The 23586-nt window shown below is 45.8% G+C and overlaps 1 protein-coding gene across 1 annotated transcript in view; it reads left to right on the plus strand.

The window, feature by feature from the left end:
• The window catches only part of GCNT4 (glucosaminyl (N-acetyl) transferase 4), a 71702-nt gene that overhangs the window by 15706 nt on the left and 32410 nt on the right, over positions 1–23586 (plus strand). The window contains exon 2 of the mRNA XM_069750299.1: positions 5012–5085. Coding sequence (XP_069606400.1) covers positions 5024–5085 — 62 coding nt within the window. The 5' untranslated portion in view covers positions 5012–5023. The remainder of the gene's footprint in view (positions 1–5011; positions 5086–23586) is intronic.

Genomic DNA, 23586 nt, shown 5'->3' on the forward strand with positions numbered 1-23586 from the left:
AAACATAAAGCAGCACATAAGGGAACAAGGAATTAAAAAAAACATGTGAAACAAACCAGAATTTGTGTTAGGCCACATTCACACATTCAGTATTTAATCAGCATTTTATATCAGTATTTGTAAGCCCAAAACAGTATGACTGAACTCCAAATGAGACTATCATGAGCAGGAAATATCAGCAGGGGGAAAGTATATAAAGCTGCACCGGAAAGGTCATAGGGCAGACAAATGAGTAAATAAAAACACCTGGTACTCTAATGGTATGTGTCCACGTTCAGGATTGCATCAGGATTTGGTCAGGATTTTATGTCAGTATTTGTAAGCCAAAACCAGGAGTGGGTGATAAATGCAGAAGTGGTGCATATGTTTCTATTATACTTTTCCTCTAATTGTTCCACTCCTGGTTTTGGCTTACAAATACTGACATAAAATCCTGACCAAATCCTGATGCAATCCTGAACGTGGACACATACCCTAAGGCTATGTGCACACGTTCAGGAATTCATGCAGAATATTCCTGCGAAAATCCGGACATTTCTGCCAGATTTCCGCATGAAATCCGCATGCGTTTTTTTTGCGCGGTTTTGACGCGGTTTTTGCACAGTTTTTCCCGGACATTTCGCAATGCATTAGACAGTGGGAAATCCGCGGAAAAAAACGCAAAATTAATGATCAGATTCATTATTTTTCCGCAATGCTTTTTTCATGCGGAAAAACGCACATCATGTGTACAGACATTGCGGATTCCATTATAAATGATGGGATGCTTAATGTATGCAGATTATTTGCGGTTTCATAGCATTTTTATAGCGCAAAAACGCTAAAAAAAACGCAAATAATCTGCAAGGTGTGCACATGTGCACACGTCAGGATTTCTTGCAGAAATTTTCCTGACAAAAACCGGACATTTCTGCCAGAAATCTGCATGCGTTTTTTTCACGTTTTTTCATGCATTTTTGACACGTTTTTTACGCGTTTTTGTGCGTTTTTTCCCAAATTCATAGAATAGCGGGAAAAAAGCAGAAATCAGCAAAATTAATGAACATTCTGCATCATGGGCACAAAACATGCAGAATGCATTCTAAATGATAGGATGCATAATGTATGCGTTTTTAATAAGTTTTGATAGCGTTTTTATCGCGAAAAAAACACGAAAAAACCTGAACGTGTGCACATACCCTAAAAGGATAACAGCAACTTAACACCTGGAGAAAAGGTGAATCTGCCATGGCTCAAAGGACAGGCTCAAGGGTTTGTCCCCAGATGCATGACAACATCAAGTAGCAGACACATCTCAATATCAACTGTTCAGAAAAGACAGCGAGAAGCAGGCCTTTATTGGTGAATTACTGTACAGAAGACACTAATGAAACTTATTTGGACCAAGAAACACTAGGACTGGACATTAGATCAGTGATAATCTATATTGTGGTCTGATGAGTCCTAATTTGACATTTTTGGTAGACACTACTTTTTCTTTCCAAGATGCAGAAAAGATGAGCTCATTGAGCTGTTGGTTTTGACATGTGTGGTGCCCACCTTGAAACATGGAAGTGCTTTGCTGGTGATATTGTGATTTATTGCAAATTCAAGGCACAATTAGTATGGCCACCAAAGAATTTGACATAACTGTCATTCTTGGCTTTCACTTTGTAGGACCATAGTTTCATCATTTATGCTTTAATTGGACCATGATCAAAAATATTTTTCCAGGCTATGGGCTATGTGACCATGAAGAAGAGGGATGGAGTGCTGCATCAGATGACATGGCCTTCCACAATCACCCGAACTCAACCCAATTGCAAAAAGTATGTCCCAGTCAAGGCGTATATTAATGACACTTGTTACATAGTGTAGGAAGGCACTGAGAAATAAAAGTTATAGGACAAACTAAGCCCCAGTGGAGCCATGGCTCAGCTTTGTAGGGAAAGCACAGGCTAAGGGATTTAAAGGGTTAAGCACAAGTGCTTCGTGGTGTCAAAAGTTTAAGGAGTGGAGAAAGGGGGGGTTGGCAAAGAGCAGGACTTTATATAGGTAGGGGCGGGTGTAGGCTGCAAATCGGCCCATAGGCACCTAGGAAAAAGGCACCGCTGCCCTCATCACCTTCTCCTGTGGACCGGACCTTCACCATGGTGACGATGGAAGAACTCCTGGAGCTGCTGCCAGTGGTGTAGATGGAGCATCAGTCCGGGCATGGATCCAGGAGATCCTGGGTGGTCCACCTGCTGGAATTGAGGCTGCGGTGATACTGGTCCGTCGCACTCACGCAGGTCTAGGCTGCCGGAACTCCTATCACCTGACGTAGCTCTTAGGCCCCAGCGGTGCCGCAGCAACCCCTCCAAGGACCCTCCTTATCAGAACCTGCCTCCTTCTGAGCCCAGCCGCAGGTCGCAGCTGGGGAGAAACCGATCCAGGCAGTCAGGGTCTGCGATGGTAAGCAGGCCTGGAGTCAGTCATATTGTATGATCGGGCCTGCTGCCTCTATGCTCCAGGTCTTTGACAAAATGGTGGCAGTCATTTCGGTGGGTGTTCTTCAGGAGAGACTGCATCAGAGGTGCCCCATGGTCCTGGGGCGAGGAGGTCATTGGGAGGAGATCGGACGCAGGGAAGGTCCCCGAATGTCACCCAGCCTTTTGTGTGCTCCCTGATTGTGGTGCTGGGTTCGAGCACGGCAGCTTGCCAGGGTGCCCTTGACAAGATTCTGACGATACAATTCCTGATCAGCTGGCAGGAGATCATCTGAATCACAGATTTTCGGCTGGTGGGTGTGATTCCATGCTTTTGCATCCTCGCCTAGTTCAGCTTCCCCATGGGTGGGTTTTAGCCAGGCCCCAGATTTTTCCTTTATTGGGCCTAGCCTGTGTACTTTTGAGTCCAAAAGGGCAAGTATTGAAAATGTATTAGGAGGTGTTTTTTTGAGTTGCTAGAGAGATTGGATCAGGCAAGTAGTGAGTTAATAAGGTGCCCAGGCCTGAGTCCTCAGGTCAGGCAGTTAGTCGGGTAGAGGGTGAAACAGTACTTTGCAGGGGGTTTTGGTGTCAGGGCAGACAGAAAAAGATAAGGAGGGGAATAGGATAGTGCTGGATGATAAGACGAAAGGGTTGCTTTATGTATGTTTTGAGGGTCCTCTCGGATCCCACTTAAAGAAGGAGGTGAAGGATAAGATCAGGAAGGATGAATATGTTCCAGAGCTCTGGAAGTTGACATTCGAGTGTCGGGTCCCTAGCAGACAGTACATGTGTAGCTTGTGATGCAGTTTGGAAGAAGTGGGAAGCCTGGAGGCATCAATTTGTTGAGACAGAATCATAAGAGAACCTTGTAGGTCCATTGTTCTGTTGTTAAGTCACGTGGCAGCGTAAAGGTGGTCAGTTTCAAAAGTTAAGTTTTACAGTATGGCTTTAAGTTTAGGGGTTTAGTGGCCATCAAAAAGAATTTGTTGGTGAGTCAGGCATTGAAGGGTTTTAGGAAGGGTCTCATTAGGATACTCGTATGACAGTTTCCTTCAAGCCTTTGGAGGAACTGGAATTGGTGTCTATTAGGACAGGATGCAGTGGTTGTAGGTGATTCTGTTGAATTCTGTGTGCATTGTTCCAAAACGGATCAGTCAAGGCAGGAAAAGGAAAAAGGTTATTTTGGTGGAATTGATAGGGTCTTCGATGTGTCCATTGGAATGTATAAAATATTTGGGTTTAGGGGTAGACCATGCAGGCGAATTGTTGAAACACAGGGATGGTTCTCTTCTGTCACTCTATTTGTTCACAACAGTTTTTAGGAAATGCTTGGAATATTTGGGGTTGGAGGCAGACAGGTTTTTATCCCCCCCCCCCCCCCCCCCTCCTTCATCCCTCTCCCTTCTCCTTTTTTTTCCCACAGGAGAAGCACAGGCTAGTGTGGATCTTGGGGCACTGTTTTGTTTATTGAGGTGCGTTAAGGGCTGATGTGCGAAAAAACAGGCATCACTTAGGTTTTTCCAGGAGCAAGGTCATAGGTGGCTTGGATTTCCAGACATGATTTGGTGGCAGGTATTACTGGAGTTTCACCGTTTTACGCATTTAGATCATAACCCTGATGTGCTGGTATTACATGTGGGGGAAGGGGGAAAATGATCTATGGATTCGGCTTTGTAGAGATTTGATCAGAGACATATGCCATGATTTTTTGCGCCTATGAGTGTCTTTTCCAAATATATGAAGATGGTGTGGTTGTATATTGTGCCTAGAAAAAATTGACACGCTGCCCGGTCTGTGCATAGGATCAATATGACTAGAATAGAAGTGAACAGGGTAGTGGGATCTTTTTTGGCAAGGCATGGAGGGGTTGTAGTGAGGTATAAGAAGTCCGGTGAAGAGAATTTATGGCGGAATGATGGGGTACAGTTAAATGCCACTGGGATTGATTTATTGGCCCTCAGCATTCAAGAAGTAGAGCGGGCGCATCTTTTGGTGAGGTGACTCACTTTATAAGAGGTCAACTAATATTTGCTGTGGCATTGGAGAGGGAGTTATTGGAGTTGGTGGCAAAATTGTGATGGGGTGGTTGCATGTCTGGTAGATGGTAACCTTTCCATTATATTTGAAAATTGGTTAATTTCCAAGTTGATTTTGGGACACTTCATGGTGGGGTGCCCCTGAGCTCATGGTTGCGGTTGGGGGTTATGCTGAATGGTTTATTATTTTGTTGTTTTCTCTTGGGTTTTGGAGCTCCGAGAACCTCCTCACCTTCAAATTATTTAGTATTGTAATGTTTGTTATAATAAAGGCCGATTTGGCCTATTCAATCCAGATGGTGTTCTGCTTGTATATTTGAGGAGGGATCCGGGGAGGAGGGGTATAGTAAAAAGGCGCTGGCATGAGGGTCATTCAAAAGGGAAGCATCTACAATACTGCATTAAAGTATCTGACTTGTTGGAGATGATCATCAGCTTACTTTGAACTGTAGGGTCCAGACCCGGATTTTATAGAGTTTACAAAAGTTGTATTATTGACGCTTTCATTGCATTTTTGTGTTTTAGATCCTGCCATGTATGCATCAAAAAGATTATGCATTCGCCTCCTCAATGACGGTCCATAGTATTGAAGCATCTGAGTGAGTATCCAGCAACGCACACAATGTGTTTTTTTATATTATAGTACCTTGGAATTTTTTTTGTTAATTGTAGCACAGTTTTATTAGCTTCCATTATGAAAAAAGCTGGGTGGCAAGTTGCCCTCCAGTTTGCCAAAGTAGTTTTGTTCCAGTTATGTATTGGCTCATAATATAAATATGGGTACAAGTAAAAATAATCTGGAGCGTTTTCATTTTAAATTAATTGGGTACATCACCAAAAAATTCCCATAACATTAAGATTAATGGGGATACTACATAGAGTTCTCAACTCTTCTCTCCTGAAAAAAATGTTTGCAGGGAAAATGAGAATTTTGATACAATATGAGTTTTAGTATATATTATTAAAATAGGATAAGGCATGCCTCAGGACTATTTCAACCTGTTCGGTGGAGAGGTCTGGGAATAGCAAAGTATATCCAAGTAGTCCCTGTTTATAGCGATTTTAGTTAGGTACATGTGTTCAGCATCGCTCAATGAAAAAAAGTACAGTCTCACCGAACATATAGTAACTGTCATCACTAAGTGGATGTCCACTGGGTAAACTGTATGGGACGACGGTCGGGAGAGTTGATGTCTGATCCCTAGATCACCCTGTTGCAATTACAATACTCTTGCTGAAACCCTTGTAATAGCTCCCACACTACTCAGATCTGCTCCTGGCGGCAAAAAGGAGACTCCAATTTCTTAGTGGCCTCGTACAATGTGTTTGTCCTAAGTCATGATTTTATCCCTTGCTTTGCCCCTCCCATCTGACTACTAATACATCTGGCTATAATGGCAGAGTATAGTCAGACGCTCACTGACTGACAACAGCTTTACTGTGCTACTGACTATTTCTAAGGCCAGTCCACACGTCCAGATAATTCCGGAGAAAACGGTACTGGAGTTATCCGTGTCCGTGTGCTCACATAGGCCATCCGTGTGGGATCCGTGTGATGTCCGTGAGTACGTTTTTAGGGTCCGTGTGCTGTCTGTGTGCTGTACGTGTGCTATACGTGTGTCCGTGTATTGCAAGAATTTTTACAATTTTAACCCTATGACAGGAAAAACGCACATGGACAGCACACGGATGGCACACGGACAGCATCCGTGTGCGGTACGTGTTTACACGGACCCATTGACGTTAATGGTTCCATGTGATCAATGCGCTCCCACGAACACTGACATGTCTCCGTGTTTTGCAAACGGACACACGGTCCTTGAAAACACGCTGACATGTGCAGAGACACATTTATTTTAATGTGTCTATGTGAGTAAGTGTCTCCGGTACATGAGGAAACTGTCACCACACGTACCGGAGCCACTGACGTGTGAAACCGGCCTAAGGGGAGTTATTTCCTATCCATTTTTTTTTCTTTATGATGTTAATTTTAGAAACCGCAGTGTGTTAGAGAATTGCTGTACAAGCAATCATCTTTCTCTGGGAAACTGAGTAGTCTTTTACTTGTAAGAGTCTCAGAAATTCAGACTGAAGGCAGTTATGGGAAATTGTGACAACTTATTTCATCTCACTTCTGTAGGATTATCCATTACTTGGCCTCCACCTTTGTTGTCACTGAGATCAGCATTGATCAAGGTGGGATGGGTTTGAGGGAAAAATATAACTTTTCTCTGAACTCTACCAACAGAGCAGGAGCACTGCTGTCGATTACAGATGTCCTCTAGCAGGTGATCTCCATCAGGGCATGTATGTAAGGAGATGGGTAGAGGATAGTCCCACCACATCATACAGTACATTAGATAGTTTCCTGCCAAATAATCCCTCGGCCGATAGCTATCTCTCCTGACCCCAATATACATGGAAATGTCCAGTTTGGCCAGGAGCTCCTGTGTTCTCTTCAGAAAGCCACTGGCAGACTCCTCTGGCAGAGGATTATCTCCAGGAAGAACAAAAAGATCATCCATTGTAATTTCAATGTGTCAATGCTTCTCTTCTCCACATCATCTGTCAGGAAAGAGAGCGCCCTTTAAGGCCTCCATGGATATTAGACTCTTGGCGCATCTTACCAATACCGGCCTTTAATCCAATGTGTATTGGGGCTTTAAAGAGCAAACCTATTTTTTTGTTTGTTTTTTTATCTAAAACAGCTGAAAGCAGCACTGTGTGAATAAGTTACCCAACAAATTAAATATGGCACTGGTTCTGTGATATTTGCTAATTGCCTCTGCCTCAGATTATTAGTAAATAGCATATTCAATGACATGAGTTGTAGTGAAAATACCAGACCTGTCCTACCTTCAATCACTGTATGCAGTGCTAGTGCTTTACATACAAGAAGCTGACGGCAGCTAAATTCTGCATCTGACTGCTGAATGTGACGTAGACCTGCAGCATTCTCTGCACATACAGACAAGCTCGGGAGGCTTTCTAAAAACGCATTGAGAAAGAATGTTGCCTTCAGGAATTGCATCTCCTTAATGTAATTACTTTTAATGATGGAAGGACGCTAATAGTCTAAGTGATTACACTACCGCATCTATAATGTAACGGAAATGATTTGGTGGTAAATCTGATTTCAGCAGCGCAGGAATAAAATGTTTCGTGTTCCCGTTTGCTTTGGAGAAATAGCAGATCTCTGATGTTTATGTGGAGCTAGAAAAGGGAATGCGGCCAAGATCTATTGCTATAGAGAAGTGAGGGAGGCAGCCAGCAGTAACTCAGCAATTATTCACCTACACAGTGAAGAGACCTGTGGAGGCACAATAATATGTATAGAAAGGCAAAGCTAGACCTTGCAAATAGAGACATACTGCATGATAGTGAGGCTCCTACAGCAACCGTAGGATGGGGATAGGTGACATAGGCATAATCCTAAAATAATCTTAGGCAAAGACTACCAACCTCAAAATCGCTGTATGTTATGGAGAAAGGAGGAAGGAAGGAAGGAAACAGGCGAGTTACAGAGGGTAAGGGCCTGTTCACACCTCTTTTTGGCACTATCTTTGGCGTATGTGAATGTATGACATGGTATATGGTAAAAATTGTATTCTATGTGGAATGTATTTTTTACACAATAAAAGCATGCAGTATTAGTGACATAATTCACTATATGTCTAAATAATGTGATATATCTCAGACTTTTATCAGAGGCAGAAGTATGGAGATCTTCCAAAAGTACATCAAATAATAGGATATATCTCAGACTTATATCAGAGGTAGAAGTATGGAAATCCTCCAAACGTCCATCGATGGAAGGCACGTATATACATGTCCAGCATATTCTCAAACTGCTTCGTACACAGCTTGTTGAAAACTTGTAGGTCATGTCCATGTTACACATTTCTATACATGTACCTGCCTGTAATAATAATGAAGGATGTTACTTGCGGAAAATAGAACCTGAAGCCTCTGAGACATCAACATATTTAACTAAGTCCCAACACAGCTGCCACTTTGGTCTTATGCTGGGTGATACAATGTCCTAGTTGGAGAGGACACATGATCTAGAAACATCATATAACTTAAATACTTCTCTTTATATGTCTCAGTAGCCCCTCAGGACATAGAGACCCTGCTGTCATTGTACCATATGACACCACTGTTAGGAACGTCTACTAGATTTCTTTCTTACTAGATTGATTGTAATTAGTTAGTAGCACGGCAGTAGAGCGTAACCTGTACTTTTCCGTGTTAGACCGAAATGTATTTCTTCTATATCTAGCAGGTTTACCTTTTTTCAGGGAATTTCATCTCCCTGTTTCATTAACAACTGTAGCCAAGATATCCAAAGCAAAGGTGGTATATCTCCATGGCACATGGAACTGGGAAACAAGCTTAGGACCCAACGCTTTGTTGAGCCCGGCATCCAGTTTTGATGGACCATTATATCAAATTGTCAGATTTCCAGACAACCTTTATGAAATAATCATTGCTGGTAAACCTTGGTTCATCACCCAATGAAAGCACATATTCTGGGTCCATCTGCAATTAACCTGCCAATGAATTTATGAGGAAATGGGCAAGCTATTTGTATGGAGGCAGAAAAGCAGAGGCCAGACACTTTTGGTTGCAGTTTTTTTTAGGTAAAAACTAACTTTCAGACAAGAAAGAGTCCAAACTGTCTGATCTTTTCATTCAGAATCAGGAGACTTTAGATGTTAGTTATTTTGATCGTCCAACATTTTGTTGTTGACAAAATTGATTAAAAATTGGTTAGATTTTGTCACGCACATGCGTGGATCGGGGACCCACTGTGCCATGGGCTTACCTAGGAGGGGTGTAGCTAAGTGGCTGCCTAGTGTTCGCTAGAGCTCCTGATGGGGGAGTTAGACTTGAGCTGAAGGTAGCCGCCAGGTACCACTCCTAGGCAGTCCTGGTGATGAAGCTGCTGACCCCAGGAGTCAGGATAGGACATGGACACGGGCTCAGAGTAACTGGTGGGCAGGACTCGGACACTGTTCAGACAACATGGGTTCTGGATCATTGGACAGAATGGATACTGATACGGAGTCACAGGCAGACCTGGATTTGCACTCTGTTCAGACAACACATGTTTTGGGTCATTAGATAGAAATTATACTGACACGGAAGCACAGGCAGGGCTGGATTCGGATACTGGAACAGACTTCAGGATTGGGTATCGGAGAGAGCGGTGTCAGGCTCCCAGTACCGTATGTGCAGCTTCAGGCTTAGGTACTGTCGAATGAGGTTTCAGGTTCAGGGACTGCCATTGCAGTTTCAGGTTCAAGCCCTCGCCACACATGGACCAGGAGATTCTGGTTCTAACAGAATAACTGCATGATCAAGGGATCTGACAACTAGCTGGCGAAGAAAAACTCAAGCTGTACAGCTATTGTCAACAACAGATGCTGATTTGTAGTAATGCTGCTGTGGGCGTAATACCAGCTAACTGCTGTGATGAGTGATGCCACTCCAAAACTATTCCAGGTACAGGCATGCCGAAATTAAAGACCATAACTTTTTTGTACTATGGGCCTAAAAGCTAACAGGCATGTAGTTGCAAACAGAGGCAACTACCTGCCTCCTCTACCCCGCGCAATCACAGAGCTGTCACCAATCACTCCTGCCAGTAGGGTTGAGCGAAATGGATCGGTCAATTTCATAAGTCGCCGACTTTCGGCAAAGTCGGGTTTCGTGAAATCCGAGCCAATCCCAGTGTGGGATCGGCCACGCGGTTGGCGATCTTCGCGCCAAAGTCACATTTCGTATGACGCGTTAAGCGCCATTTCTCAGCCAATGAAGGTGGACGCAGAGTGTGGGCAGCGTGATTGCATAGGTCTCAGTCCCCACCATCTTAGAGAAGGGCATTACAGTGATTGGCTTGCTTTCTGCGGCGTCACAGGGGCTATAAAGGGGCGTGCACGCCGACCGCCATCTTACTTCTGCCGATCTGAGCACAGGGAGAGGTTGCTGTAGCTTCGTCTGAAGCAGGGATATTGTTAGGAAGGGAATATTAACCCCCAAACCGCTTGAGCTGTAGCGATTTCCACAGTCCAACACCACCTTTTCTTTGCAGGGACAGTGGAGGGTTATTTTGGGCGCATCAGCTCTGTAGCTTATTAGGCTGCATTCTAAGGCTCCCTGATAGCTGCATTGCTGTGTGTACGCCGCTGTGCAAACCAACTGCTTTTTTCAAAGCAAAAATCCTGTTGCTCCTTCTTTTCTGCACAGTTCTCTTGTTTCTTTGTCCACACTCTTGTGTGCAGCAGTCCTTTTTATTGCTGCCATACTTGTCCTTTGATCATTGTAGGGAGATTGAAATTCTACTACAGCCCTTGTATTTTTAGATATATCTGTCATCCACTTTCTGCCACTCAAACTGTAGTGTAATACAGTGGGCCTGATTTTTTTCCAGCTGTCTCCCACACATAAAAAAGGGAGATTTGTATTGCCACTGAGTGCATCTGTGTCAGTCCTGTTTGTGGCATCTCTGTCATCCACTTTCTGCCACTCAAACTGTTGTGTAATACAGTGGGCCTGATTTTTTGCTGCTGTCTCCCACACATAAAAAAGGGAGATTTGTATTGCCACTGAGTGCATCTGCGTCAGTCCTGTTTGTGGCATCTGTCATCCACTTTCTGCCACTCAAACTGTTGTGTAATACAGTGGGCCAGATTTTTTGCTGCTGTCTCCCACACATTAAAAAGGGAGATTTGTATTGCCACTGAGTGCATCTGCGTCAGTCCTGTTTGTGGCATCTGTCATCCACTTTCTGCCACTCAAACTGTAGTGTAATACAGTGGGCCAGATTTTTTGCTGCTGTCTCCCACACATAAAAAAGGGAGATTTGTATTGCCACTGATTGCATCTGCGTCAGTCCTGTTTGTGGCATCTGTCATCCACTTTCTGCCACTCAAACTGTAGTGTAATACAGTGGGCCTGATTTTTTTCCAGCTGTCTCCCACACATAAAAAAGGGAGATTTGTATTGCCACTGAGTGCATCTGTGTCAGTCCTGTTTGTGGCATCTCTGTCATCCACTTTCTGCCACTCAAACTGTTGTGTAATACAGTGGGCCAGATTTTTTGCTGCTGTCTCCCACACATAAAAAAGGGAGATTTGTATTGCCACTGAGTGCATCTGCGTCAGTCCTGTTTGTGGCATCTGTCATCCACTTTCTGCCACTCAAACTGTTGTGTAATACAGTGGGCCAGATTTTTTGCTGCTGTCTCCCACACATTAAAAAGGGAGATTTGTATTGCCACTGAGTGCATCTGCGTCAGTCCTGTTTGTGGCATCTGTCATCCACTTTCTGCCACTCAAACTGTTGTGTAATACAGTGGGCCAGATTTTTTGCTGCTGTCTCCCACACATAAAAAAGGGAGATTTGTATTGCCACTGATTGCATCTGCGTCAGTCCTGTTTGTGGCATCTGTCATCCACTTTCTGCCACTCAAACTGTAGTGTAATACAGTGGGCCTGATTTTTTCCTGCTGTCTCACACACCTATAAAGGGAGATTTAAACTCACAAGTTTACGTACCCCTTCTAACTGGTTTTACAGTACCATATAACGTTTGTTAGTTTGGTTACATTTTTCCAAGAATAAGGAAGTCTGGTGGAAGAGGTCGTGGCCGTGGTCAGTCATTGCCAGCTGGTAATGATGGTAGTGGTGGTGGAGCATCAGGTGGTCGTGGGAAAAGCAATATAGCACCTAAGGCTCGAGTTGTTGAGCCAACGTCATCGTCTGGCTGCACAAGGCCTCGAACGCTCCCTTTTCTAGGAGTAGGAAAACCACTTTTAAAGCCGGAGCAGCAGGAACAAGTTTTGGCTTTCCTTGCTGACTCTGCCTCTAGCTCTTTCGCTTCCTCTTCGGAAAGTGCAAAATTTAAAAGCAGTGCGTCGTCAGTGGATGCTCCCGGTCAGGAACAAGTCGCTTCCTTGTGTCCTTCACCCAGAACAACAGAGAAGGATGCGTCAGGCGACACAACAGGTTACTCCATGGAGCTCTTTACACATACCGTGCCTGGGTTAGAAAGGGAAATTGTTAACAGGCCATGCCCATTACAAGATGAATCGGACATGGAGTGCACAGATGCACAGCTACAGCTAGATTATTATGCTGTTCCATTGACTCAGATCACAACATTGCCCTCGCAGTGTACTGAGCCAGAATCTGACCCTGATGAGACTATGGTGCCCGGTCCCGAACGCTATAGCACCGGCTTACATGGTGACACAGAGGAAGGTGCACAGGACATAGAAGAGGAGATGATAAATGACCCAGTTGTTGACCCCGATTGGCAGCCATTGGGGGAACAGGGTGCCGCCGGCAGTAGCTCTGAAGCGGAGGAGGAGCCGCAGCAGACATCAATATCGCAACAGCTTCCATCTGACAGGCCCATATCTGGCCAAAAACGTGTGTCAAAACCAAAAACAGTTGTAGGACAGCGTGGCCATCCAGTTAAAGTAGCTCAGTGTGCAATGCCTGAAAAGGTATCCGATAGTAGGAAGAGTGCAGTCTGGCAATTTTTTAACCAAGATCCAAATGATCAGTGCAAAGTCATCTGTAAGAAATGCTCAAGGACCTTCAGCAGAGGTCAGAATGTGAAAAATCTAAATACAAGTTGCATGCGTAGACATTTAACCACCATGCACTTGCAAGCCTGGACTAACTACCAAACGTCCCGTAACGTTGTTGCACCCTCTCCCAATGAAGCTAGTCAGCAACGCTACATTCCTTCCCTCACTGGAAGCCCACCGTTTACCATACCACCTGCAGCAAATGTGGAGGTTTCGTCGCAAGACCAAAGCAGTCAGGGAATCACCAGGTTCGTGGTAGGAAACACTGTTTGTAGGCCAACAGCAAGAATACCATCACCAACCCTCTCTGTCTGCCATGTCCACCGGCACCCCCGCTAGTTCCACCATATGCAGCTCTCCAGTCCAACTCACCCTACATGAGACTCTCGTTAGGAAAAGGAAGTACTCATCCTCTCATCTGAATACACAGGGTTTGAACGCTCACATTGCTAGACTAATCTCGTTAGAGATGATGCCCTACCGGTTAGTTGAAAGCGAAGCTTTCAAAGCCCTGATGGACTACGCTGTACCACGCTACGAGCTACCCAGTTGACACTTCTTTTCGAGAAAAGCCATCCCAGCCCTCCACCAGCATGTAAAAGACCACATTATCCATGCACTCAGGCAATCTGTGAGTAGAAAGGTGCAGCTGACATCAGATGCATGGACCAGTAGGCATTGCCAGGGTCGTTACATGTCCATCACGGCACACTGGGTTAATGTGGTGGATGCAGGGTCCACAGGGGACAGCCATATTAGGACAGTTCTGCCTAGCCCATGGTCTAGGAAACAGTTGGCTGTAGGCGTTCGCCCCCCCTCCTCCTCCTCCTCGTCCTCCAGCAGAAGCGAGAGCTCATCCACAGACCACAGTCGCACGACCACTCCATCCGCAGCTGCCACTGTTGCACACGAGGTGTCCCATTATGGAACAACTAGTGGCAAGCGTCAGCAGGCTGTGTTGGCAATGAAGTGTTTGGGCGACAACAGACATACCGCGGAAGTTCTGTCCGAGTTCTTGCAGCAAGAAACTCAGTCATGGCTGTGCAGTGTACATCTTGAGGCAGGCAAGGTAGTGAGTGATAATGGAAGGAATTTTATGGCTGCCATAGCCCTTTCACAACTGAAACACATTCCTTGCCTGGCTCACACCTTGAACCTGGTAGTGCAGTGCTTCCTGAAAAGTTATCCGGGGTTACCCGACCTGCTCCTGAAGGTGCGAAGACTTTGCTCGCACATCCGCCGTTCGCCCGTTCACTCCAGCCACATGCAGAACCATCAGCGATCTTTGAAGCTTCCCCAGCATCGCCTAATCATCGACGTTGCAACAAGGTGGAACTCCACACTGCACATGCTTCAGAGGCTGTGTGAACAGAGGCGTGCTGTTATGTATTTGTGGGAGGATACACATACACGGGCAGGCAGTTGGATGGCAGACATCGAGTTGTCAGGTGTGCAGTGGTCGAAGCTACAAGACCTGTGTCAAGTCCTTCAGTGTTTTGAGGAATGCACACGCCTGGTTAGTGCAGACGACGCCATAATAAGCATGAGCATCCCCCTAATGCATCTGCTGATGCAAAGTTTGACGCACATAAAGGATCAGGCGTCTGCAGCCGAGGACGAGGGAAGCCTTGATGACAGTCAGCCATTGTCTGGTCAGGGAAGTCTACTGGACGAGGTGGCGGGCGAAGAGGAGGAGGACGAGGAGGATGATGGGGATGAATATTTTTTGGATGAGGAAGCTTCTCAGGGGGCAATAGAAACTGGTGGCGTTGCAAGGCCAGGTTCAGGTTTTTTGAGGGAGACAAGTGACGTTGATTTGCCAGAAAGTGCTCCTCAACCCAGCACAAGCAGTAAATTGACAACTGGAACATTGGCCCACATGGCTAATTATGCCTTGCATATCCTCAAAAGGGACCCACGCATTATAAAAATGATGACCGATGACGATTATTGGCAACCAAACAAGCAAGTCTTGTAGACCGTTTGATTCAGGCATTCCCAGCACACAGCACCGGTGATGGTTCTCACACGAGGTGCAGGGGGCAACAGGGCAGAGGTGTTAGAGGTGCACAAATCAGAAGTGGCGTTGGACAGAGGGGTTTTCTGACCAGGTTGTGGAGTGATTTCGCAATGACCGCAGACAGGACAGGTACTGCAGCATCAATTCAAAGTGACAGGAGACAACATTTGTCCAGTATGGTTACGAACTATTTTTCCTCCCTTATCGATGTTCTCCCTCACCCGTCATTCCTATTTGATTACTGGGCATCCAAAATAGACACCTGGCCTGAATTGGCCGAATATGCATTGCAGGAGCTTGCTTGCCCGGCAGCTAGTGTGCTATCAGAAAGAGTATTCAGTGCAGCTGGTTCAATACTGACCGAAAAAAGGACTCGTCTGGCTACCCAAAATGTTGATGATCTAACCTTCATTAAAATGAACCACTCATGGATTTCTAATTATTTTGCCCCACCTTTCCCGGCTAACACCTAGCTTTCCTGTAAAAAGGTCTTGCTTTTGGACTGGTATTACTGACTGGTCCAATTTCTCAATTTGCAGCTGCTGTATGTCCAGCATACAACATGTTTACACCACCCTAAATGGGCTGACTCCCCCCACAGGCCCGTGGTCACCACTTGGCGCAAGCACCCGTGACAGTGCAGTTTGTCTGAAGAGGTGGGTGTGCCCACTTTTGGGCGACGGCACTGGCACTGGCACAGGGTCCCCCATAGTACAATGAACTGTCTCTGGCAGTGGTGGTACGCACCCAATGTCAGACACACCGTTGTAACATGAGGGGCGCTGGGCCAGTACCGCCGGCCACGAGAGAGTGACCACCCCTCAGCTCAAACAGTGCTCTACCACTTGCAAAATTATCTCTCACTGCTCCACCACTGTTTAGTCTATGCGGTTAAATCCTTCAATGGCACTGACAATACCAATTTATTGACATGTATATTGCTAGTTAAATTATTCAGGGGCCCTGTCCTACATTTACACCAGTAAATACTTTGCGCCAAATACCAATGTCTGAAAGTCAGCAAAGGAGCCCACCCCTGTACCAAAGTATGCCACCTGTTTATTTTTGTTTTTTGTTTTTTTGCGAGACATTAACATCTATTTATTATTTTGGAGTACTAACTGTGTCAGACACTCCTTCCAATTGTCTTCCGCTGACCACACCAATGCTGCCTGTGTACCCCTGGAACCTATTTAAACCTGCATAGAGCCTACTTTTCTTATTTTAGCAAAACCACTGAACAAAGCATTAGTGTGTCCTACACATTTTCCATATAGAGGCTGATTACATTATACAATCATGCTAGTATGAATATACATTTTTGTATCAGCCGCTTGTGTGTGCCTTGTTTGGTATGTTTTTTCTTATTTTAGGCCTAGTTAGTCTGTCTGCGGTCCCTCCTTCCAATACTTTTCTGCTGACAACACCAATGCTGCCTGTGTACCCCTGGAACCTATTTAAACCTGCATAGAGCCTACTTTTTTATTTTAGGCCTAGTTAGTCTGTCTGCGGTGCCTCCTTCCAATACTCCTCCGCTCACCACACCAATGCTGCCTGTGTACCCCTGGAACCTATTTAAACCTGTATAGAGCCTACTTTTCTTATTTTAGGCCTAGGTATTCTGTCTGCGGTCCCTCCTTCCAATACTCCTCCGCTGACAACACCAATGCTGCCTGTGTACCCCTGGAACCTATTTAAACCTGCATAGAGCCTACTTTTCTTATTTTAGTAATATGCAAAATCCCAAAACCATTATGACAGTCTGGGTATTGGAGTACTAAATTAGTACACACCCCGACAAATAAGTCCGCTCCACACAATACATGTCAAAAATAGGAGAAAAACAAGGAGCATACCATGGACAATATATAAACAAATCTTTATTAATACATAAAAAATTATTTAAAATACAATCAGTAGGGCGTCATAGTATATAAGTTCCAATGAAAGGCAGGAAAGGGACTGTCACTCCAAAGTACCCCAAATAATGTTGCAGAGGGAAACCCCACGCACAGTGGGGAAAGCACACAGTGTACTCCCCATGAACAATATGCAGGGCAGGCAAGTCCAAGGTAAAAAGGTATAGACAGTCTATCTATCATAAGACAGAACCCACGTGGGATACATGTAAATCTAAAGGAATAATTCCGTTATACCAAAGTGGGCTTACCAGGGTAAGGTGCAGAGGGGTGCAAAGGAGGGACACAGCCGGAAAGAAAGACCCCCGACGCGCGTTTCGCGGCTCTGTCACGCCGCTTTCTCAAGGGAGTGTGAGTATGGCACAACCAGGACCTTCTAATAACCCCCAGTGAACCCGGTCACATGTGCGCTTTGGGCCAATAGCAGTGGCGCGTGCGGCGCATGCGCACTGTGACGGCCAGGTCAGAGAGTGGAGGCAGGGCGTCAAGCCAGGTGCGCACGCACCGGGATGACGTCCTGGAGCGATCGCACAAAGCAGAAGAAACGCCCGCCCACACACCCGAGCCAGTCGTGCACAGCGCGATGCGCACTACCACCAATGATTACAAGGTATAGCAAGTGCAATACATACGAAGGGGGCTACTCCCCTGGTGCATGTTGGTCAACGCCACTAGGGGGCACAGTGCGCCGCAACTATATGCAGATATCTCTGAACACAGATCATTGCACACACGTAAAGACCTTGTAAAAGGGCACAGAGTACCGCAATAAAGTAAACTATGTAAAAGCACAGGTACATGAATATAAATATATGTATAAGTGTGCAAGCGGCGCATTCTTGGTGCATGGTGCCAGTCTGTATTTCAGACAACATGAGTGCACGTCAGCTGGGTCCACACGGGAGGAAAGAGGAAGGCCAATGGGAGACATTACTGATGATAAAGAAAAAAACAACCAATTAAAAACATAATAAAAACATACAAAATCTGGACAAAAATGGCGGTATGCAGCAGATTTGAGGAAGGTGAGGATAGAGAACAACAGACCAAAGGGTTAATGATCCAATCATAAATACGAGACGAAGCTCAAAGATTCGTTGAGACCACGAGGGGTCAGAGTATCCAAGAGGACGAGCCACTTGGTTTCGATCTGGGCCAGGCGTTTTTTTTATTGTCACCGCCTCTGATACCCAGATGAAGTACATCTATCCCCCTAACTTAAAGTAACCTCCCATCACAATTGTGGTGTGACTTAAAGTGACGGGGGATAGACTTTAATTCCACCGTAGTGGGGGCTGTCCTGGCGCGCCAATGTCCCGCACATGCTCACGTACACGGACGCGAAGTTCACGGGTAGTAAGACCCATGTACACCTTGGGACATGGGCAAGTGGCGTAATAGATAACATTAGTAGTCCCACAGGTTATACACTGTCTTATTTGAAATTCTTTCGACCCGTCGCTAGAAGTGAACTTCGAGCAGCGCAGGACATTGGTGCAGGCAAGACAGCGCCCACACGGTATTGAACCAGGGCGGGGACCAGTCGTACCGAAGACATTGATTGGAGCAGGGATGCAATGGCTCCTTAATAACATGTCCCCCAAATTTTTACACCTTCTGGGGGTCATGAGGGGAAGGAAACCCACGGTGGCACAAAGAGAGGGTTCCGTTTGGAGGACGGACCAATGCTTTTTCAATATAGAGCGCATGCTCTCCCATTCGTGGTTGTAAGTAGAAATAAACCTAATGGGTGCATTCCCGTCAACAGCCCGATGTCGTTTGGTAGAGTGTAGTAATTGGTCACGGGGGGGGGTTTTCTTGCCCGATCGTATCCAGCTTTAACCGATCTACGGCTATAGCCGCGAGCAAGAAACCTTTGTTTTAGGTCACCAGCCTGTGATTCAAAATTTGCCTCGGAGGAGCGTAAGTCTTATATTTAATTCAGTTACGGTTGACTTTCTGGATGTCTGTCTGGAGGTTGATTCTGACCGGCGCATCCAGACGGACGTGTTCAGGAAGCCCACCTCCGTAAACTCTTTGTTGCACGCTACCTCTGCTCACTATCCAGCCACAATCAGGGCCGTCCCGGTCGGACAGTTCCTCAGGATGCGGCGCATCTGCTCCTCCGAGGCAAATTTTGAATCACAGGCTGGTGACCTAAAACAAAGGTTTCTTGCTCGCGGCTATAGCCGTAGATCGGTTAAAGCCGGATACGATCGGGCAAGAAAAACCCCCCGTGACCAATTACTACACTCTACCAAACGACGTCGGGCTGTTCACAGGAATGCACCCATTAGGTTTATTTCTACTTACAACCACGAATGGGAGAGCATGCGCTCTATATTGAAAAAGCATTGGTCCGTCCTCCAAACGGAACCCTCTCTTTGTGCCACCATGGGTAGCCTTCCCCTCATGACCCCCAGAAGGTGTAAGAATTTGGGGGACATGTTAGTAAGGAGCCATTACATCCCTGCTCCAACCAATGTCTTCGGTACGACTGGTCCCCGCTCTGGTTCCATACCGTGTGGGCGCTGTCTTGCCTGCACCAATGTCCTGCGCTGCTCGAAGTTCACTTCTAGCGACGGGTCGAAAGAATTTCAAATAAGACAGCGTATAACCTGTGGGACTACTAATGTTATCTATTACGCCACTTGCCCGTGTCCCAAGGTGTACGTGGGTCTTGCTACTCGTGAACTTCACGTCCGTGTACGTGAGCATGTGCGGGACATTGGCGCGCCAGGACAGCCCCCACTATGGTGGAATTAAAGACTATCCCCCGTCACTTTAAGTCACACCACAATTGTGATGGGAGGTTACTTTAAGTTAGGGGGATAGATGTACTTCATCTGGGTATCAGAGGCGGTGACAATAAAAAAAACGCCTGGCCCAGATCGAAACCAAGTGGCTCGTCCTCTTGGATACTCTGACCCCTCGTGGTCTCAACGAATCTTTGAGCTTCGTCTCGTATTTATGATCGGATCATTAACCCTTTGGTCTGTTGTTCTCTATCCTCACCTTCCTCAAATCTGCTGCATACCGCCATTTTTGTCCAGATTTTGTATGTTTTTATTATGTTTTTAATTGGTTGTTTTTTTCTTTATCATCAGTAATGTCTCCCATTGGCCTTCCTCTTTCCTCCCGTGTGGACCCAGCTGATGTGCACTCATGTTGTCTGAAATACAGACTGGCACCATGCACCAAGAATGCGCCGCTTGCACACTTATACATATATTTATATTCATGTACCTGTGCTTTTACATAGTTTACTTTATTGCGGTACTCTGTGCCCTTTTACAAGGTCTTTACGTGTGTGCAATGATCTGTGTTCAGAGATATCTGCATATAGTTGCGGCGCACTGTGCCCCCTAGTGGCGTTGACCAACATGCACCAGGGGAGTAGCCCCCTTTGTATGTATTGCACTTGCTATACCTTGTAATCATTGGTGGTAGTGCGCATCGCGCTGTGCACGACTGGCTCGGGTGTGTGGGCGGGCGTTTCTTCTGCTTTGTGCGATCGCTCCAGGACGTCATCCCGGTGCGTGCGCATCTGGCTTGACACCCTGCCTCCACTATCTGACCTGGCCGTCACAGTGCGCATGCGCCGCACGCGCCACTGCTATTGGCCCAAAGCGCACATGTGACCGGGTTCACTGGGGGTTATTAGAAGGTCCTGGTTGTGCCATACTCACACTCCCTTGAGAAAGCGGCGTGACAGAGCCGCGAAACGCGCGTCGGGGGTCTTTCTTTCCGGCTGTGTCCCTCCTTTGCACCCCTCTGCACCTTACCCTGGTAAGCCCACTTTGGTATAACGGAATTATTCCTTTAGATTTACATGTATCCCACGTGGGTTCTGTCTTGTGATAGATAGACTGTCTATACCTTTTTACTTTGGACTTGCCTGCTCTGCATATTGTTCATGGGGAGTACACTGTGTGCTTTCCCCACTGTGCGTGGGGTTTCCCTCTGCAACATTATTTGGGGTACTTTGGAGTGACAGTCCCTTTCCTGCCTTTCATTGGAACTTATATACTATGACGCCCTACTGATTGTATTTTAAATAATTTTTTTATGTATTAATAAAGATTTGTTTATATATTGTCCATGGTATGCTCCTTGTTTTTCTCCTATTTTTGACATGTATTGTGTGGAGCGGACTTATTTGTCGGGGTGTGTACTAATTTAGTACTCCAATACCCAGACTGTCATAATGGTTTTGGGATTTTGCATATTACTAAAATAAGAAAAGTAGGCTCTATGCAGGTTTAAATAGGTTCCAGGGGTACACAGGCAGCATTGGTGTTGTCAGCGGAGAAGTATTGGAAGGAGGGACCGCAGACAGAATACCTAGGCCTAAAATAAGAAAAGTAGGCTCTATACAGGTTTAAATAGGTTCCAGGGGTACACAGGCAGCATTGGTGTGGTGAGCGGAGAAGTATTGGAAGGAGGCACCGCAGACAGACTAACTAGGCCTAAAATAAAAAAGTAGGCTCTATGCAGGTTTAAATAGGTTCCAGGGGTACACAGGCAGCATTGGTGTTGTCAGCAGAAAAGTATTGGAAGGAGGGACCGCAGACAGACTAACTAGGCCTAAAATAAGAAAAAACATACCAAACAAGGCACACACAAGCGGCTGATACAAAAATGTATATTCATACTAGCATGATTGTATAATGTAATCAGCCTCTATATGGAAAATGTGTAGGACACACTAATGCTTTGTTCAGTGGTTTTGCTAAAATAAGAAAAGTAGGCTCTATGCAGGTTTAAATAGGTTCCAGGGGTACACAGGCAGCATTGGTGTGGTCAGCGGAAGACAATTGGAAGGAGTGTCTGACACAGTTAGTACTCCAAAATAATAAATAGATGTTAATGTCTCGCAAAAAAACAAAAAAAATAAATAAACAGGTGGCATACTTTGGTACAGGGGTGGGCTCCTTTGCTGACTTTCAGACATTGGTATTTGGCGCAAAGTATTTACTGGTGTAAATGTAGGACAGGGCCCCTGAATAATTTAACTAGCAATATACATGTCAATAAATTGGTATTGTCAGTGCCATTGAAGGATTTAACCGCATAGACTAAACAGACAGACTAACTAGGCAGAGGCGTAGCTAGAGCTTTTGCCGCCCGGGGCTGTTCCCGAGTTTGGCGCCCCCCCCCCCCAGCTCAATACACACAAAGGTTACCAAAAATGGTTTTCCTGTTTTGTAGAACTTAAACTGGGCCTAATGGTGTCACCCCCACATGCCACACCTGTGACTTAATACCACCACACCATGACCAGGCCACATAGTGACCGAATAATACTACATACAAGGGACAAATACCACCGCACCATTTCCAGACCACATATTACCACCACATAGTGACTGAATACTACAATACTGATCAGTAATAAAAAAAAAAACCACAATACTATCACCATAAGTGCCAGTATTCACAGGAGATCTGTACTTAGTATGCAGTGTCTGTGTAGAGGTAATACAGAGATCACTGGTGACATTATACACAGGACCTCTATATAGTATACAGTGTATAGTGTCAGTGTATAGGTAACACTGACTCACCAGTGACGTCTCTAGGTGAAGTCCTTCATCTTTTATCCAGCACAGACCGCCATCATTCCTTCCAGCCAGGACTCGTTTCTGCAGGAAATAACACAGTTATCTCGAGCTCCGCTTGCAGAACACATTACTTAATTTTTCACAACTTCTACATTACACCACATGAAGAAAAAAAGGTGATAGTGTCACTCTGCACAGTAACAGGACCGCCCCCCCATTTAAAACAGTATACTCAAAAAATAAAATAAATACATCACTGCAGTAACAATATCCCTTAATTATCCCCTATGGTAATAATATTCCCCACCCTGGCCCCGTTTATCTCATTCCTGGCTCCAGCCATATGTTGTCGTATCCTGCCCTCATGAGTATCCATTCTACCCCATATGATCTCCCCATCCTGCCCCATCTGTCTCCATCGTATCCGTCCTGCCCCATGATCCAATCCTGCCCCGTGTCTCCAATCATGCCCCGTATCTACATTCTGCCCATGCCTCAAGTCCTGCCCCCAGTGTGTCCAGCATATTACCCCCATGTTGTCCAGCAATCTGCCCCAGTGTGTCCAGCATATTACCCCCATGTTGTCCAGCAATCTGCCCCAGTGTGTCCAGCATATTACCCCCAGTGTGTCCAGCAATCTGCCCCAGTATGTCCAGCATATTACCCCCAGTGTGTCCAGCAATCTGCCCTCAGTGTGTCCAGCAATCTGCCCCAGTGTCCAGCCTTTCCCCAGTGTGTCCAGCAGTCTGCCCCAGTGTGTCCAGCATATTACCCCCAGTGTCCAGCATTGCCCCAGTGTGTCCAGTATATTACCCCCAGTGTGTCCAGCAATCTGCCCCAGTGTCCAGCATTGCCCCAGTGTGTCCAGAAGTCTGCCCCAGGGTCTCCAGCATTGCCTCAATGTGTCCAGAAATCTGCCCCAGGGTCTCCAGTATTGCCCCAGTGTGTCCAGCAATCTGCCCCAGGGTCTCCAGTATTGCCCCAGTGTGTCCAGC

The sequence above is a fragment of the Ranitomeya imitator genome, chromosome 1 (genome assembly GCF_032444005.1).
Source record: "Ranitomeya imitator isolate aRanImi1 chromosome 1, aRanImi1.pri, whole genome shotgun sequence".
In the NCBI taxonomy this organism is placed as follows: domain Eukaryota; kingdom Metazoa; phylum Chordata; class Amphibia; order Anura; family Dendrobatidae; genus Ranitomeya; species Ranitomeya imitator.